Genomic DNA, 16,063 nt, shown 5'->3' with positions numbered 1-16,063 from the left:
AAATGTTGTAAATATCAAATACCGAGTTTTATGAATGAGCAAGCAGTCACATCTAGCGCTGAGTGTGAGCAGGGATGTGTGATAGTTTTGAGTCTGTCCTCGTGTTCAGAGCTCAACAGAGGTCATCTTATAAAACGATGCCTCCTCATGTTGCCTTGACAGTAGATGTGGAGTGGGCACTGAACAGCACACACCGGCAGGCTGTGTGGTGGGGCCAGGAGCCGCGCTCAGCTCTGTTGCTTGGAATGGCAGCACTGAAGCTACATTTGAACTTCACTGTGATAACTTCAGCAATGCCAGAGAGGGGATCTAATGGTCGGGTCTAGAAACCTGAGCTCTACTCCAAAGCTGTCATCCTGACTTCATGGTCTGGGAATAAGGCATAAAACAATTCCCATTGTACTTGAAAATGTACAGAGAAAGATAGAAAGCCAACACGGAAATGTCTGTTGGTGTCTTGAGGTCAAGATCACCAAGTTAAACAGTCCGATGGGGGAGGGACCTGCTTCAGCTTGCTCCATCTGTGTTACTAAGTGACATGGGGCTGATTCTCAGAACTGTTGGTGCTTGGTGGCAGATTTTAATCCGGCTGTGGAGGGTAATGCTCAGACTGTCATGTGTTGAGTTTTTTTCTATACCAGGTTTTTCCATAATCTTTTGACCTTCAAAAGTGGGTGTAGCATTTACTTTCTCACAGAGGAGTCAGTATATTAAGTATCCTTTCAAAGTGAAGATGTGTTTGGATATCTGTAAGCGTTCTGCTTTCTTTATCTGATGCCTGCTATGTGCTAAGTTCAGACATTGAGCCAAAGCCAAGCTCTGGCCCAACCATGGTCATGTTTAGACAGGCCCTGGTCAGTTAGTGGGGCTAGCGCATCAGCCCAGGCTGAGGGAGCCCCTGCCTGCTGTGCGAGGGCCTTGGGCTTAACTTGCTGTTTCTATTTGCTGATTTGCTATCATTAGCCAAAAGTTCTCTGCTGGCAGTGGTCTTCTCATAGGCTGCACTGCCAGTTACTACCCAAGGAAAGGCCAGTGTCTCTGTGTGCTTCTTGCTGTGCCTCAGGGGGCTACACAGTACACACAACAGCTAGTCTGTGCCCTCTGGGGTAAGCGCTTGTGTCCTGTCCCCCTTTCTCCACTATGAGTTGTCGCAGTGGAGTTACTTTTCCTTGGTTTCTCCTCGTTCTCTAGGCAGAAAAATCTCTCTCTGAGTGGAGCTTGTCACCCATTTCCTTCTAATTTTGGTATCATTTCCCAGGATCAGAAAGAACGGTATCTCCCTTGCCTGACAGTGACTGTTTGCAGGTACTAGTGCTGGTGAATTTCTCCTGCAGCCACACCGTGGGGCTGGCACACAGAAGCCCCCTAAAGAACAGCCCAAGAACAGTGAAGCCACAGCCCACTTCCCCCTGGGTCTACTGCTGGTCCCATGCAGTCTCCCTGGGCTCAGACCACACCACTCCTTTCTGCTCTGTTGATGGAGCTGGCAGCTTAGCACAGCAAAGCCCTCCCACCCTGTGAGCCTTAAAACCACAGTCGTGAGGTTCATCTCCTGCCAGCTCCACAGACTCCTGTGAGACATGAGACAGCTCAGCAGACTTTAGTTTTCCTGACTGTCCTTCACCACACACAGTGTAAGAACAGACACCCTCACCGGGGAGGACCAGTGTGCAGCCCCTTTCTCCGCGCCTTCCCACAGTGCTTTCACTGTACACTCTGCCCATCGCTTCAACAAAATACCCAAGGTAAGCAGCTTAAAAAGAGGAAATGTTTATTGTGGCTCACAGTGTCAGCCTTGTCTGCTCCAGGGTGCTCGGGCCCTGTTGCTTTGCAGCTGGAGAGGGAGTGGTATGTCATGGTAGTGGCGAGTTGCTCGTTTCGTGGCAGCTGGGAAACAGAGAGGCAAGGAAAGACCTAGGGTCCTGGCACACCCCAGTGGCATAACTTCCTCTAACAAGATCCCACTCCAGAGTTTCCACTCTCTTTGAGCTAGAGACCAGGCCTTCAACATGGGACTTTAGGGGCACATTTAAGGTCCAAATAGGAGCAGCTGCCACTAACAAGGATTTTTAAAGGAGCAATTATCTGGAGAATGTTAAAACTAACCACAGCCTTTCTAGACAGGAGAGAAATAGGTTCCAGCAGAAGAAGAGAGTTGTCACAGTGCCAAGCACAGGCAACAGGGTCAGAGGATGCAAACGCACTTTAGAGGGGACATGACCTCCAAGTGCCTGCTCCTCCCCATCATCCGGTGACCACACATAGCTAGCCACGTTTCCAGGTAGCCTGGCTGTCAATATGTCTGTCTCAGGAGCCCCTCCTCTGTCAGGCTTCACCATAGCTCCCCTGGAGGACTACTTTGTCCACTCTGGAGATGACTTGGCCTAAGAGAGAGGGTCTCCATAGCAGAGTAGGGTGGCATCTTCAATCTGAGTTGAGGGTGTAGACATGAAGCGCCCCAGAGAGCCGGGCTCCCCAAGAACTCCTTCCAGCAGCGACAACCACTTGGTTCTGTGGAGGACACAATAGAGACAGCGCTCGTGACATCCCTACCATAAAGCAGACATCACGCTGTGCTCAGGACACATAGGAGGGCAGTGCTAGCCAGACCCCACAACCCCAATTTGTGTGTCTTTCCCTTTGTCTGGATCTGCCACTTTCTCAGATCTGTTAAGTTCCAAACACTACTGTGGTGGAAGTTGGCCCCAGCCCCGCCCTCTCACACACAAAAAGGAGGAATCTATAAGTGCGTGCTTATTCCAGACCCTCGCTGTGGCCATGTGGACCATGCATCTGGAATGATAAGGAACTGCATAGGGCTGCCTTCACACAGCATTCCTGCTGCTTCAGGCGTTCTCAGGCCCACCTTCGAATTATCTTTAAAATCTGCCGCAGGTTCTGAAACAGTTTAGTAATGGCAAAATCTTCACAGCAGTTAAATTTGATTTTTGGTAATTGCCAAAAGTTATTCTAGATCCTTGCTGGTGAGTGAAGTGTAGCTGATCATGCTGGCTGCCAGCATTTTAGACAGCAGGTTATGGCATTTGTCTTGGTGGTTTAACTTTAAAACTACTAACAACTTCAAAATGATAATGGCAGCGCTGTTTCAGACCCTTAGCACGTGTCAGGTCCTGGGTGGAACCCTTGCTGGTACCTAATACCCCAGTGTCAGCAAAGAGAAAATTAATCTTTGCAGTTAACAAAATGATAGTTGTTTTTTCTCTTCCCTTATTTATGGAACTGACTTACTAAATGTGCTTTTTTTCCTTTTCCTGGTTAAACCATACTCCTCCCTAAAGTTAACCCTTCCTGTCTGCTTGCCATCTCACTAGCCTAGCCATCTTAGGGGCCCATAGGTTCTGCAAGGCCTCCTGGCCTTGGCCCACATAGACAGCCACCGTCTTTAGCCCTGCATCATTGCATATTGATGTCCAATATCTTCCCTACATTTTATCCTTCCGCCTAAGCTGCAGGCGGGAGATCAGGCCATCTCACTGTCCATCTACCTCACAGCTGCCCAGTGAAGCAGGTCAGCTTACCCCGCCGAGGCTCACCAGCTGACAGTTCCTCCACAGTCCACGAGGTGTGAGTCCCAGGGAGGAAGCCTGCCTTAGGAGCCCTGACTCAGGTCGCAGAAAAAGTCTGCTCTGATGGTTTATAGGCGCTGAGCCTTAACACCGAGTCTCTGATGTGAGCTGGGACAGTGAGGGGTTAATAGTGACACAGTGAACTGCACTTAGGAAGGTTAACCTGGAATTAACTGTTTAGTACTTTCAGCTGACCTTTGTTATCGCTGCCCTTGGTCCATGCTCTTGATAATGTCTAATTTTTTGAAAATGCATAAAGTAGTAAGTAAAAGTCAAGTGTATCCTTTGGAGAATCCTTCTGTAAGCTTAATAACTGCTATTTCTAGTAGCTTAACCCTAAAGTTGCATCAGGGTGTCTATGTCAGTGAGAACTGCTGGCCATTAGAGGGCAGCTTCACTCTGAGTCTTCCAAGCAGGACCTGTGTCCTCAGCACCTCCCTGGCCTTGCCAGACTACCATCTTCATGTTCTAAAGCCTCTGTAATCACTCCCCCTAACCTTTAGTCCTATGCCACTGTCACAGTCCTACCTTCCCTGTGTTTGTGTTCATAGCCTAGTGCAGTCTACAGTGCCACATCCTAAGTGAGGGCTGTAGTGGTTTGTTTTGAGGCAGGCTCTCACTCCAGCCCTGGCTAACTTGGAACTCTTGAGTCCCAGGCTGGCTTCAAAACTCCTACCTCAGCTTCCCAAGTGCTGGATTTACAGGCATCAGCTTCCACACCTGGCTCTTTAGTAGTATATATTGAGGTACATTTCTTAAATTTTTATTTATTAAAGTGTAATATTAAATGATGCTTCCTTTAGCAGTCCCACTGCTATGCTTCTCGCCTACAAGGATATTTTTGCACGATTTTGTAAAAATACAGGTGCAAGAATGCTCACTACAGCACTCTCTGTAATAGGTTAAAAAAAAAAAAAAGAAATAACATAAATATGAGAATATAATTGAACTGAATTATGGAGTGTCCAGAAAATAAAGTATTGTGTAACTATTGGGAAGAATTAAGTGGCTCTGTGTACTTATTTGAGAGAAAGTAAAAGTGCATAAAAATACAGCCATGGTGTGTAGGTCTGCCTAGGCCACCAGTTCTCAACCTGTGGGTAGTGACCTCTTTGGGGATTGAATGACCCTTTCACCAGGGTCACCTAGGACCATCGGGAAACAGACATTTACATTGCAGTTCATAACAGTACCAAAATTACAGTTATGAAGTAGCAATGAAAATAATGTTCTGGTTGAGGGTCACCACAGCATGAGGAACCGTGTTAAAGGATCACAGCGTTAGGAAGGCTGAGAACCTCTAGTCTGGACTCATTTAAAGACTGACAGGGCAGCCAGGATTCACTCATCAGGTTGTGCCCTGCCTGACAGCCTGAGTTTGGTCTCTGGGACCCAAATGGTGGAGGAGAGAACTAATGTTCTCACGTGGTCCTCTGATCACCCCAAGAGTGCTGTGGCACCTGAACATCCATGTAGCACACACAAAACAAGCATTTAAAAACTGGCAGTTTTGACAGTGCCATAGCAAATGATCAGCTCACATGTCCTAAAGGGCCAGATGGTATCTTAGGCTATGTGAGACATGAGTCTCAGAACCTGCAGTTGCAATGTGTCAACAGCCATAGACAGATCAAGAATGAGTGAGCATGAGGAACGTGTCAAGCTGAGCCCTTCAGCACCATATAACAAACACCTTTGAGGCATGAACCTGGAAATTCGAAATTCTTTAAAATTTCATGTCAGGAAATGTTCTTTGTTTTCTTGTCTTATTTCAACTATTTAAAAAGTCAAATATAGTTGGCCCATCAGCTGTCTTCTTCTAAGCCCTGCTGCAGAGTTGGGGACATGCACTTATTGGTGGTAAGTTCATGCGTTCCTTTCTTTTCTAAACTTTAAGAAGAGATTATCAGATCTGTTGTCAAAGTGCAGGTCCTGTACTCACCCTTTCCTTAGACCGCACAGAGGCCAGCGAGCTCCCGAACCTTGAACTTGCCTGTAAAACACACACAGCATGGTTGTTCAGCAGTTAAAGTAAGTACCAGGAGCCGGGGGCCAGGGTGTCAGATCTCAGGTACTTACCTCAGGAGAAATGAGTACATGCTGTGCCTGGAAAAAAAGAACGGGGGGCGACTATTAGCATGGTTACGTAATTACTAATCATCCGAAGGCTTGAGCCAGTCTGACCGCTTCATGCTCACATTTCAATGTTTCCAGATCCTTACAAGTATGTCCTTCAACTCTAAAAATCCTATTTAGAGGCGCTTAGGTCCTAAGACATAGTCCATTGTATGAAGTCGTGTACATGGAAGTGTTTGCCCTACGGTTTATAATAGAATCGGCCAAAGTGACTAAGGATCGCCATGACTAAGGTCAGTTCATTGGGTTTACTCAAAGATGAAAAAGTTGGCAGATAATAGAACCCCACCCAACTCCATCTCAGCAAGATCTCATGTAATCTAGGCTGGCCACACACTCAATGCATAGCCAAGGCTATCCTAACTTACTGATCCCCCCGCCTTTACGCCTGGGGTTCTAAGATGACAGCCATCACCACATATTCAGACTCCTCTGGAACAGTGTGTACATTTTTCCATAAAGTGCTATCTGGGTTTTGGTTTTGTTTTTTTTTTTTTAAGTCATTTATTTTATTTGCATTGTGTGTGCACACATGTGTGCCAAAGCATGCATTTGGAAATCAGAGGGCAACTTTTGGGAGTAGGTTCCCTCCTACCATGTGGGTCCTAGGCCCTCAGGTTTGGCAGGCAGCAGGGGCCTTTTCACCCTAGCCCCTTCGCTGGCCCAATGTTCTTGTTATGGTCTCCTGTGTCTGGAAGTTTGGATTTGGGATCCTTCTGATTGTGGAGTGTTTACAGATACATAGTGAGATCTCCAGGGAATGGGCCAGAGACTAAACAGGAGCTGATATTATCAGGCCCCCAGCCTCATAGGTCTAAACATGAGACAGTCTCCCACTGTAGGGTCTCCATTTGCAACATCAGGTCAGATCTCAGGAAGCCTTTGCTTCTGCAGCACCTCAGATTGCAGGCTGAGGATGCTCAACTTGCCTCCCACTGATTAAAGCCCAGCACTTGGAAGGTAGAAGTGGGAAGATCAGGAGTTCGAGGCCAGCCTGGACTCTACCTTTAAAAAAAAAATTAAAAATTGTGAACAAAATCAGGCATGATATGATCACGTTTAACAAGTTTTAGAAACAGGTCTTAGCTCAGGTCTCTGGCTGCCATTTGTAGTGTGACTTGAACAGAAGCCTTCTGTCCTGCGGGTCCTTTGTCTGTCATTGGCATCAAAGTGGCTTCATAGCTTTGATGTAGGTCCAGCTACACACAGCACTTACTGTGTGCATACCAAATAGGACATGGTACTGCTGGCCTGTAGTCCTGCACTAGTGAAACAGAGGCAAGGGGACTAGTACAAAGTTCTAGGCCAGACGGGACTACATAGCAAGACCCTGCCCTCCCCAGTCCCCACAATACTAACGTATCGAACTGTAGAAAATACTAGATGAATGTACACTCTGGCTAACAGGGGAAGCTATGTAGAGTAGAATTCTAAGTGGGTTAGTTTTAATGTTCTTTGTGTTTCTGCATTGTGTACATCTTTCACACCAAACTGTCATTCATTTTGCAATTTAAAAAATAAATTTTGTTTGTTTTTGAGACAGGGTCTACCTTTGTAGCCCTGACCAGAGAACTCACTATGTAGACCAGGCTGGCCTCAAACTCACAGAGACCTAAATGCCTCTGCATCCTGGGTGCTGGGATCAAAGGCATGTGGCACTACACCTTAATTTTTAAATTTAAGAAAGATGATGATGATGATGATGATGATAGCAGCCAAGCTAAATGTTTGGAAACATATGGAAACCCATCAGAGAAAGGACTAACACAAAGCAATAAATGAGAAAAAAGGCTGTAGGTTTTAGTGAAATTCTAGTGTGGCCAGAACTGCTGTTAGCCTCTGCCCCAGAAATCTAGTAAGGCCGTGGCCAGCTGTGAACAACTGGGCTTCCAGCTCCAGAGGTGCCAGCACAGCTGTAAGCACACGGCAGCTGGGCAGCTCACTCCGGCAGGCGACTAAGCACAGGACCTCCCCCGTCGTGGGATCCGTAGCCCACCCTTACCTTCTCTTCTGGACATGGAGTCATCCAGGACTTGCATTTGCCTGTCATGTCACCTAGGGAAGTATGCTTGCCATTATAAATGTACACTCGCCCATCTTCTCCCCCAAGCAGTCCAGAAGTGACGTCAGTTATCCTCAGTGGGGCAGCCATGATGATTTCATCTGTTAACAAAATGTGGAAGGAAGGGCTGGAGTGGTTAAGAACACACTGTCTGCTCTTCCAGAGGTCCTGAGTTCAATTCCCAGCAGCCACATGATGGATCACAAAATGTGGAAGGGGGCATTAGACTCCAATCAGCCTTCCTCCTGCACCACTGGATCCTGAGCCTACCCCCCCCACACACACACACACAAGTAATCGGCACAGCCTTCAGTCTGCCATGGCTGCCTCCAAAGCCAGCTAAAGGCCTTTGTTTCCCCCCTTCATCACCCATCAATAATGGCCGGGTGACTCTCCCACTTAGGAAGTGCAGCTTGTTGCTGTACCTTTGGGTTGCTACCTTTGGGTCTTTCAGAAGCCGTTGCAGCCAGGCGTGGCACATGCATGCAGTGCTGGCACTTGGGAAAGAGGAAGGCAGGAGGATCCATGGTGGAAAGCCTTGCCTGCATGAGGAGTTGGAAGCAAACCTAGACTATGTGAGGCTTTGTCCCTGGGCCACTGGACTGTCAGCCAGAGGGCAGAGCCTTGCCCATCTAACTGGGACATGGGTCCATTGAGTATAAAGGGAGTTAAGTGTAGCTGAAGTCACAGTCCCGACCTTACCTAAGCCATCATCGTCCAGGTCGGTCAGGTGTAAAACGCTACCAAATCGAGAAAAGCGCCGATCTCCACTGAAGGTGCTGAGCAGGGCAGGCTGTGTCTTCTTGGGGCCTAGCTCGTACATCCGACTGGCTCCTCCCTGGTGCAGGGTCATGGTTAGGAATGCCATTTTAGACACGTCATCTGAAACAAGCCACAGGGCCTCCTAGCATCATAAGAGTGAGGACAGGATCCCAGCAGTGCCCATCCGTGCCTCATGCATGTGTATGTCAACTGTGACATGTTCTCACACTGTCCTATCCCTAATCGCGCAATGACCGCAGCCAGGCCTTTGCTGGAAACACTCTTCCTAGTCAAGTCTCTCTCCCTCTTACAGGAAGCAGTCATTCTGAAAAATAGTCTGGCACTATGCAGGGAGGATCTCAGGGATACTGGCTCCTCTAAATCTGGGAATCCCCCTAAAGTGCCCATCACATCAGAAAATTAGCCCACCATTTCCCCAGCTCTGGCTTCTGTGCCTAAGAAGGCTCAGCCCTTCCTCTAGAACAATGTCAAAGTGGTACCCACCGGTTTCCCTCAAAGGACTGTGGCAGGTGCAAGTGGGGGAAATGCCGTATATGTAAGAATTATCATATTTTTGAATATTTGACATAGAACATGCTTATGATAAAATACAAATCCATTTTTTTTAGTTAATGAAAAATACAAGAAGAAATTGCTGGTAGATCACCAATCCCACCTCCTAACCCCCACATACTTTAAGTGCCCAGCATTATTAAAGGATTTGACTACCCCAAAACTAAAATTTAAAAAATAATAAAAATAATTTTAAGATATGAGTAAAGCTTTTAACATTTATTCTGTGTATGTGTGTCTTGTGTGCATGAGTGAGTGCCCGTAGGAGCCAGAAGGACCATTAGATCCCCTGTACCTGGAGTTACAGGCAATTGGGGGCCACGTGGCATGGGTGCTACAGAGCAGCCAGTGTTCTGACCACCGAGCCATCCGACTGCCCTGTAACTTTTGGGTGCATTTGTTTGTTGAGGAAGTCTCATGTAGCCCAGGCTACGTTCAGATTCACTATGTGGCAGAGGCAGCTCTTGAATTCCTGATCCTCCTGCCTCTGCTTGGCCTGCAGGAGTGGGGACCAGCAGAGTCAGTCCCAAGCTTCTGGTGAGCCTGGGCTAAACAGTGTCTCAGTAACAAACAGAAACACGACTAAACATCTCTAGCTCTGAGGGCAGTGGTGTGGGGGCTTCAGACACGTTCATGCCATAACTTTTGAAATAAATAATATAGATATTTTGTAGATGATGGCATAAAAGTTCAGAGAGGTTGAGTAGCTACTCAGAGGGGTACAGCATGCTATTCATGAATTTTTAAACAGGAAATATGTAAGTCCACTTGTTCCTGGCACATTCCTATGACTTTCTGTCAAGACAATATGGCCAAAAAACCTCATGGAATGTGGGTGACCTACCATGAGTAGGGGCGCCAACCAGCAGCACTTGCGTTAGGGTCCCATTCACCCTCACATTGCCACTTGACAGGGAGGTGCCCAGCTTTCCCATCGCCTGCAAAGAACAATTGATCATTACCAGTCAACCAAGTTCACCTCAGCGGGTCTTGGAGAGGGAGGCTGCGGCAAGTACCTTATCTCCTGAGATAGTGAACGCAGTATGGCAGTTTGGGGGATGGTAGCCATACACCCTTCCCAGACTGCTTTTCTCGTGGTTCTTGTGGCTTGAGCGTGCCATCCTGGGAAGAACACAATGGCGACCAATGTCCAGGAGAGGAGCCGAGCCTCACAGCGCCATGCAGACCCTTGAGCTCTCTCCTGCACTCCTGAACTGCAGGCATTGGCTCCTATGAAGTTAATCTCCCTGACATGGAGGCTCCCATTCTTCGCATCATCCCTTCTGCTTCCCCAACACAGCAAGAGGAGGGATGCCTACGACCAGTGGTTGAATTGCACCCAGTGCTGGTGTCCCTAGGAGGAAGTCCTGCCTGCCAGGCTTCAGAATCAGACTGTATGACAGTGTCTTTAAAGGGGTCACCAAGCGAGAAGGGGAACACTGGAGAAAGCCATAATCAAATATGGCTTAGTCCTTAAAAGAACAGATCTGTACACAGACCGGGGTGTGTGACGTTCCCAGGGCAGATGTCAGGGAATACACCCCATTTGGTACCCCTGACTGTTGTAGTGATGCAGACCGAGTCGAGTGGCCTTGGGCTTTCTTTAATTCTCTTAATATCTTCCACTCCCTGGCCATCTCTGTGTCTGACCTAGCATCTCAGTGACTCTCAGTCAAAACCCTTTGGAAGCCATAGACAGCTGTCCCCCACTGACCCTGTGGCTAAGGGTGTCATCAGAGAGCCTCTGAATAGGTGGAGATATCTTAAGTTCCTGTAACCCACCTAACTGTTGTTTCCACCAATGCATCTTGGGGAAAGCACTTTGGCTTCTTACATTCTTTTGTTGTGTAACTAAAATAATAACATGAAACCATTTCTGCATTAAAACATGTTATTTGTACAACCTGAATCTGTGTTCCAACGTCCCAGTCATTCACTTTTGGCTCAAGAATAAACTGTTTCTGGTGCTAGTGAGATAGCTGAGCTGTTAAGAGCACTGATGGCTCCTCCAGAGGACTGGGGTTTGATTCCCAGCCCCCACATAGTGGCTCACAACTGGCCGTAACTCCAGTTCCAGGGGATCCCTTTTCTGGCCTCTGAGGGCCCTTGTGTACAAAGCCTTTTCAAAAGAAGAAGCTGTTTCTTATTTCCTCAGAAGAGAGCTGTGTCTTGCAGTGATGACTGTCTATAAGCTGAATAGGCAGAACCCTGGACACACTTTGATCTGGGACCTCTACCTTCCAGAACAGTAAGATGAAATATCTCTGTGTTTAATCACCTCAGGTGAGGCGTTTGGTGTGCTGATTCTCGCAAGCCAGTGCACTGACCAGCTGTAGCTTCTAAGATGAAAAGTCCGTGACTTCCCTCCAGGGCTGAGGATGCTTCTTCTGTGGGCAACAGCTGTTCGCCCCTTCCTTTGCACTCCCACACTTACTGAGACCCCCACACAGCTGGCACTGCACCTATGCGGGTTGTCTTCCCCCTCCCCAGATCCCACTGTCCACACTGACCTGCTGGCGTTCTGCCAGGTGGGGGCCCCGACCAGCAGCAGGGTTCTTTTTGTCACTGTGACCCCGTGAAGGGAGTATCCAAACCAAGAGAAGTCCTCCTCGCCGCTCACCTTCCAATCAGCTTCCTCCACAGTGAGTGTTTCTGAAGAAAACATTTTCCGTCAACCACCCAGTCAATCATCGATCAGTGAAACCCAGGCCCAGTACATGAACACGAAAGAAACAAGCAAAGGCGTGTTACAGGCATGCTGTGCACATCTGTAATCTCAGAACTTAGCATGTGGAGGCAGAAGGATTAGTTCAGGGTCATCCTTGCCTATATGTAGTTATACATATTAAAAACAGACCCCTACATGAATGAGTGAGTGATACCTATTCCCTTTATGAGGGAGGACCTGGAAGAGGAGGGCTGGTCCTGTTTATGAATGTATGAGAACCAGGTCCCTTGTGAGATTTTGCCAGAACCTGTTTGCCATATACGGATCCCAAGAGCCCAGCATTAGAAGTAGATGCCACACTTGAGACAAGAAGTGTGTTTCTGGAGCTCATTTCCAAAGAGGAAGGATGCTATCTGGAAAAGCCCCTCTCAGGGCACTTGGAGCAACTGGGGTGGCTTTGGTCCTCAGGGTTTACAGCGTTTCTCTGTTACTCTTTGAAGCTCTAAGAATAACCTCTTGTCCCCTTTTGTATCTGGATCAAGAAACCAGGTAGCCTTTTGTATATGCAGAGATTATTATTTATTAAACATTTATTTATGGAGTATGTGGGGGTGGGGCGGGGTGTGTTAAAGTACCCACATGCCATGACATGCATGTAGAGGTCAAAGAACATTTCCTTGGGAGTCTGCTCTCTCCCGCTACCTATGGATTTTGGGGATTGAAGTCAGGTTGTGAGGCCTAGCGGTAAGCCACATACCCACCGTGCCTCCTCACCTGTCCTCATTGGCATTTCTGTCCCCACCTTTTGCCAGTGCCTCTATCAGCAAGGGGCATTATAGCACATTCAGGAAAAGGACACATGCAAGAGATGCCATGGCAGCCACAGTCAAGCCATGACCCCTGCCCCTCTCCACACCAGCTTCTACCTTTGTCATTCTGTCCGGGGTGTGAATAGAAGGCAGCCACAATCCCTCTCTGCCTCCCTCCACCTGGGGCAAAAGGTGAGCCTATCACCAGATCCGGGTGGCCATCTCCATCTGCATCCGCTGCCAGGAGGGTCCAGCCCAAGTTACAGTAGGTGTCCTTAGGAGGGAAATAGGAAAGCACGACCTGTCATCCCTAGAGGCAGCCGCATCATCCATCATCATCCCCAGAGGCCGTAGGGCAGCAGCTGAGTAAGGCCCTGACAGAAGGCGGTAGCATACCTTGCAGGAGATGGTAATGTTAGGAAAAGAAGACAGCCTCCCTTCCTGGGAACCGTAGTAGACATACACTGAGCCCTAGGTAAGCACAAACAGCAACAAACCATAATGCTTTCATGGTACTGACAACAACAAATCCTAAACAACAGCAAAACAGAGAGGCCTCACTATTCTCAGAAGCACAGTCTGGAAACTGGAGCTTATCATTGTTTAACACAAGGTTTTGCTGTGCATTTATTCCATGCTGACCTGGCACTGTGTAGGCCAGGCTGGCCTTGAACTCATGGTAATCCCCCTGCTTCAGCCTCCTGGCAGGGATGACTGGCATGTATCATCACCATGCCTAGCTATGTTTCTTTTAAACCTTCACTCCCATGAGATTTAAGAGAGCCCCCAAAACAGAAAGAAAGGGGGGAGGCCATTTTTATCCCTGTCTCCCAATCTGTAGTCACATGCCCCCATTCAGTTCCTGTCACCTCCCTGCTAGGCACACTGCTCCCAGCCCTGGCCCCTCCCACCTCCATCCTCCCCCCAGCCTTACATTGTAGGTGAGCTGCCCTGAGCCCACGGAGGGAGCACCCACAGCCAGGTCTGGCAGCCCATCCTTGTTGAAGTCCAGCACGGCCAAAGCTGAGCCAAAGCGACCTGAAGGCTGAGGAAGCGCAGGTTACTTCTCTGGCCTAAGCATAGCCTTCAGACCCCCACCATGCAGAGCCTGGGTCCCCCACCTACTACCCATAGGCCAAGGCCCAGAACCTCAGTGCTCTGTAGCACATCTGGGTCCCAGCAAGACTGTCTATCTTAAGAAGTACAAGAAAGCAGTCAGTTCTTGGTATCTCTAGATTCATAGAAATGGTCGTGTGTACTTTAATCCACACTACAGTATCGTGTGTGTGTGTGTGTGTGTGTGTGTGTGTGTGTGTGTGTGTGTGTGGTAGTGTTTGGGGCTGAACTGAATGTCTCACACATGCTAGGCAAGTACAATACCATTAAACTATAGCCTTTTTGTTTTATTTGGTTTTGTTCATTGAGACAGGGTCTTCCTAAATTGCCCAAGCTGGCCTTGAACTCACTTTGTAACTTAGGCAGGCTTTAAACTTGTGACACTCTCTTCTGTCTCAGCTTCCTGAGTAAACTAGAATGGCAGGCCTACAACCCCAGGTCCAGCTGAAAGTAGCTAAGTCGCAATCACAGAGTACCAGCAACAGCAGCTGACTTCTGATGAACACTCGTGACACGGGTGACAGAGCCACACTGCCATGGCTGCCGCCAGCCCAAGATGGCTACTATATTTCAGTTTAAATAAATCAATACAAAACTAGTCTCCCAGCTGCAATGGCCCCATTTCACATATGTGAACACCCATTTTCAATGACTCGCACCACAGAGCACAGCTGTGGAGCCTGCCCATCATGGCAGAAAAGCCTGTCTTACATGGAGTAAGTTAGGTGCTGTTGTTATGAGCGACACATCCTATTCATAGGGGGAAGTCGGTTCTATTCCAACACAATATGTTCCCAATGTAGATTTTTTCTCTATGTGTATTTTTCATCCTCCTGTCCAAAACCAGCCTAAACCCAGCTCATCGGCTTCTCCATGCTTCCCACAGTGTACACCGCAGGGAACTGTCTGGTAATGGTGATTTTGCCACATCACATATGGCCCAGTGCCCTGTATAGTATCTATTAGCTAATTCCTACGGTGTGTGCAATGGTATCGTGGCATCTGGCCTTTTGAAATGATCCAGAAACATGACAACGAGCAGAGGACTCCCCCAGGGTTGAATGTATGTTAGGGCAGGGTGGGGAGCAGTGAGAGCTGAGCCTTGCCCTCTGCAGATGGGCCGTGTCAGCTCCAGCAGCTGTGCTGCCTGGCCCTGTTGACTCAGCCACTCATTCACAGCAGAGCTCCCGCAGCATTGCAGCAGCGAACCTAACCCTCTCCGTGGTAGCCAGGCACATGGAGTGCTCTGCTCATGATGACATGGGGACTGGAAAATAAATCAAATTCCAAATGTCCCCATGAAGCCATGGACCAAAGTCTAGTCCATCCATGCCTGCTTCTGGCCATCTTCCAAACTGCCAAAGGTCACAGAGGAGGAGCACATTGTGGAGGCCCTTGCTGCCTCCCCCGTGTGGACTTTGAATGAGTTTGTTGTGCAGGAAGCCACTGCCTAGAATTTTAGGCTTTACCTACCAGTCTAACAGCAGTGACTGTGCAGTAATAAGAAGAGATGGGGACAGCTTTAATTGTTTTGGAAATGTTTCATGTGTCAGAAGACTCCAGAACAGCCTTTACAGTGTGAACTCATATACTGGGAAGGCAACTCACTTCCACATGGGAGAGCCAGGGGTACATAGTGAGTTCCAGGGCAGCCTGGGCTACATTATGAGAGCCTGTCTCTTAAACTGGAAAATAAATCAAATTCCAAATGTCCCCATGAAGCCATTGTAAATAGCACGTACATGTGGGGAGGGCCAGGACTGCTTTTCTTAGAGCCTAAGCTACATCATAACCTCTTGTCTTTACAGACAGGTATGGTGTCGTTTCTCTCCACAGCATTCATAAGTAAGCAATGAAGAAGTGGCTTGAAGGAGAGATAAACATGTTTTTTGTTTAGATCACAAGTAGGGATGAGAAAAAGGCTTGTGAGAGAGCAGATAATGTTTATCCCCTCAGAAGTCGAACCACCATGTGGGGGAGATTGGTTATTAACCAGCTGAAAAACATCCTTGAACAAATTCTGAGAGGAGATATAAATGTGAGCCAAAAACAGGAGGCGGAGCCTTTGGAGACTTGGGATAGTTTTGGCTGTTCACTGCTTCACTTCGAGACTCCCCTAGAGAGAACCACTTGAGGGAAGGCTTCGGGGCTCTGGGCTCTGGCTGAGGTTCCAGGTTCTGGTTGCTCCAGGTTCCAGCAGAAGAAATCCTGCTGATTACGCCAGGAGAATCATTCCTTGGAACTGATATCCTTACGGTTTCATTATTGTATTCTTTAATCTCCTTTTTCTATTGTTTGAGTTAGTCGAGTTATAAATGAGGTACTCTCAGTTACTAAGTTTGTAATAAAA

The 16,063-nt window shown here is 47.9% G+C and overlaps 1 protein-coding gene across 1 annotated transcript in view; it reads right to left on the bottom strand.

Annotated features, from left to right (window-relative positions):
• Positions 1-2,291: 2,291 nt before the first annotated feature.
• Gpld1 (glycosylphosphatidylinositol specific phospholipase D1) overlaps positions 2,292-16,063 on the bottom strand; it is a 44,576-nt gene continuing 30,804 nt past the window's right edge. The window contains exons 16-26 of the mRNA XM_051169367.1: positions 13,532-13,642; positions 12,994-13,068; positions 12,715-12,871; positions 11,631-11,772; positions 10,137-10,242; positions 9,965-10,058; positions 8,488-8,667; positions 7,726-7,886; positions 5,667-5,693; positions 5,530-5,580; positions 2,292-2,511 (exon numbers count right to left, since the gene is read on the bottom strand). Coding sequence (XP_051025324.1) covers positions 2,425-2,511; positions 5,530-5,580; positions 5,667-5,693; positions 7,726-7,886; positions 8,488-8,667; positions 9,965-10,058; positions 10,137-10,242; positions 11,631-11,772; positions 12,715-12,871; positions 12,994-13,068; positions 13,532-13,642 — 1,191 coding nt within the window. The 3' untranslated portion in view covers positions 2,292-2,424. The remainder of the gene's footprint in view (positions 2,512-5,529; positions 5,581-5,666; positions 5,694-7,725; positions 7,887-8,487; positions 8,668-9,964; positions 10,059-10,136; positions 10,243-11,630; positions 11,773-12,714; positions 12,872-12,993; positions 13,069-13,531; positions 13,643-16,063) is intronic.

The sequence above is a fragment of the Acomys russatus genome, chromosome 3 (genome assembly GCF_903995435.1).
Source record: "Acomys russatus chromosome 3, mAcoRus1.1, whole genome shotgun sequence".
Taxonomy (NCBI): Eukaryota; Metazoa; Chordata; class Mammalia; order Rodentia; family Muridae; genus Acomys; species Acomys russatus.
Note: the sequence above shows the minus strand (reverse complement) of the source record. Positions and strands in the feature narration are given on the sequence as shown.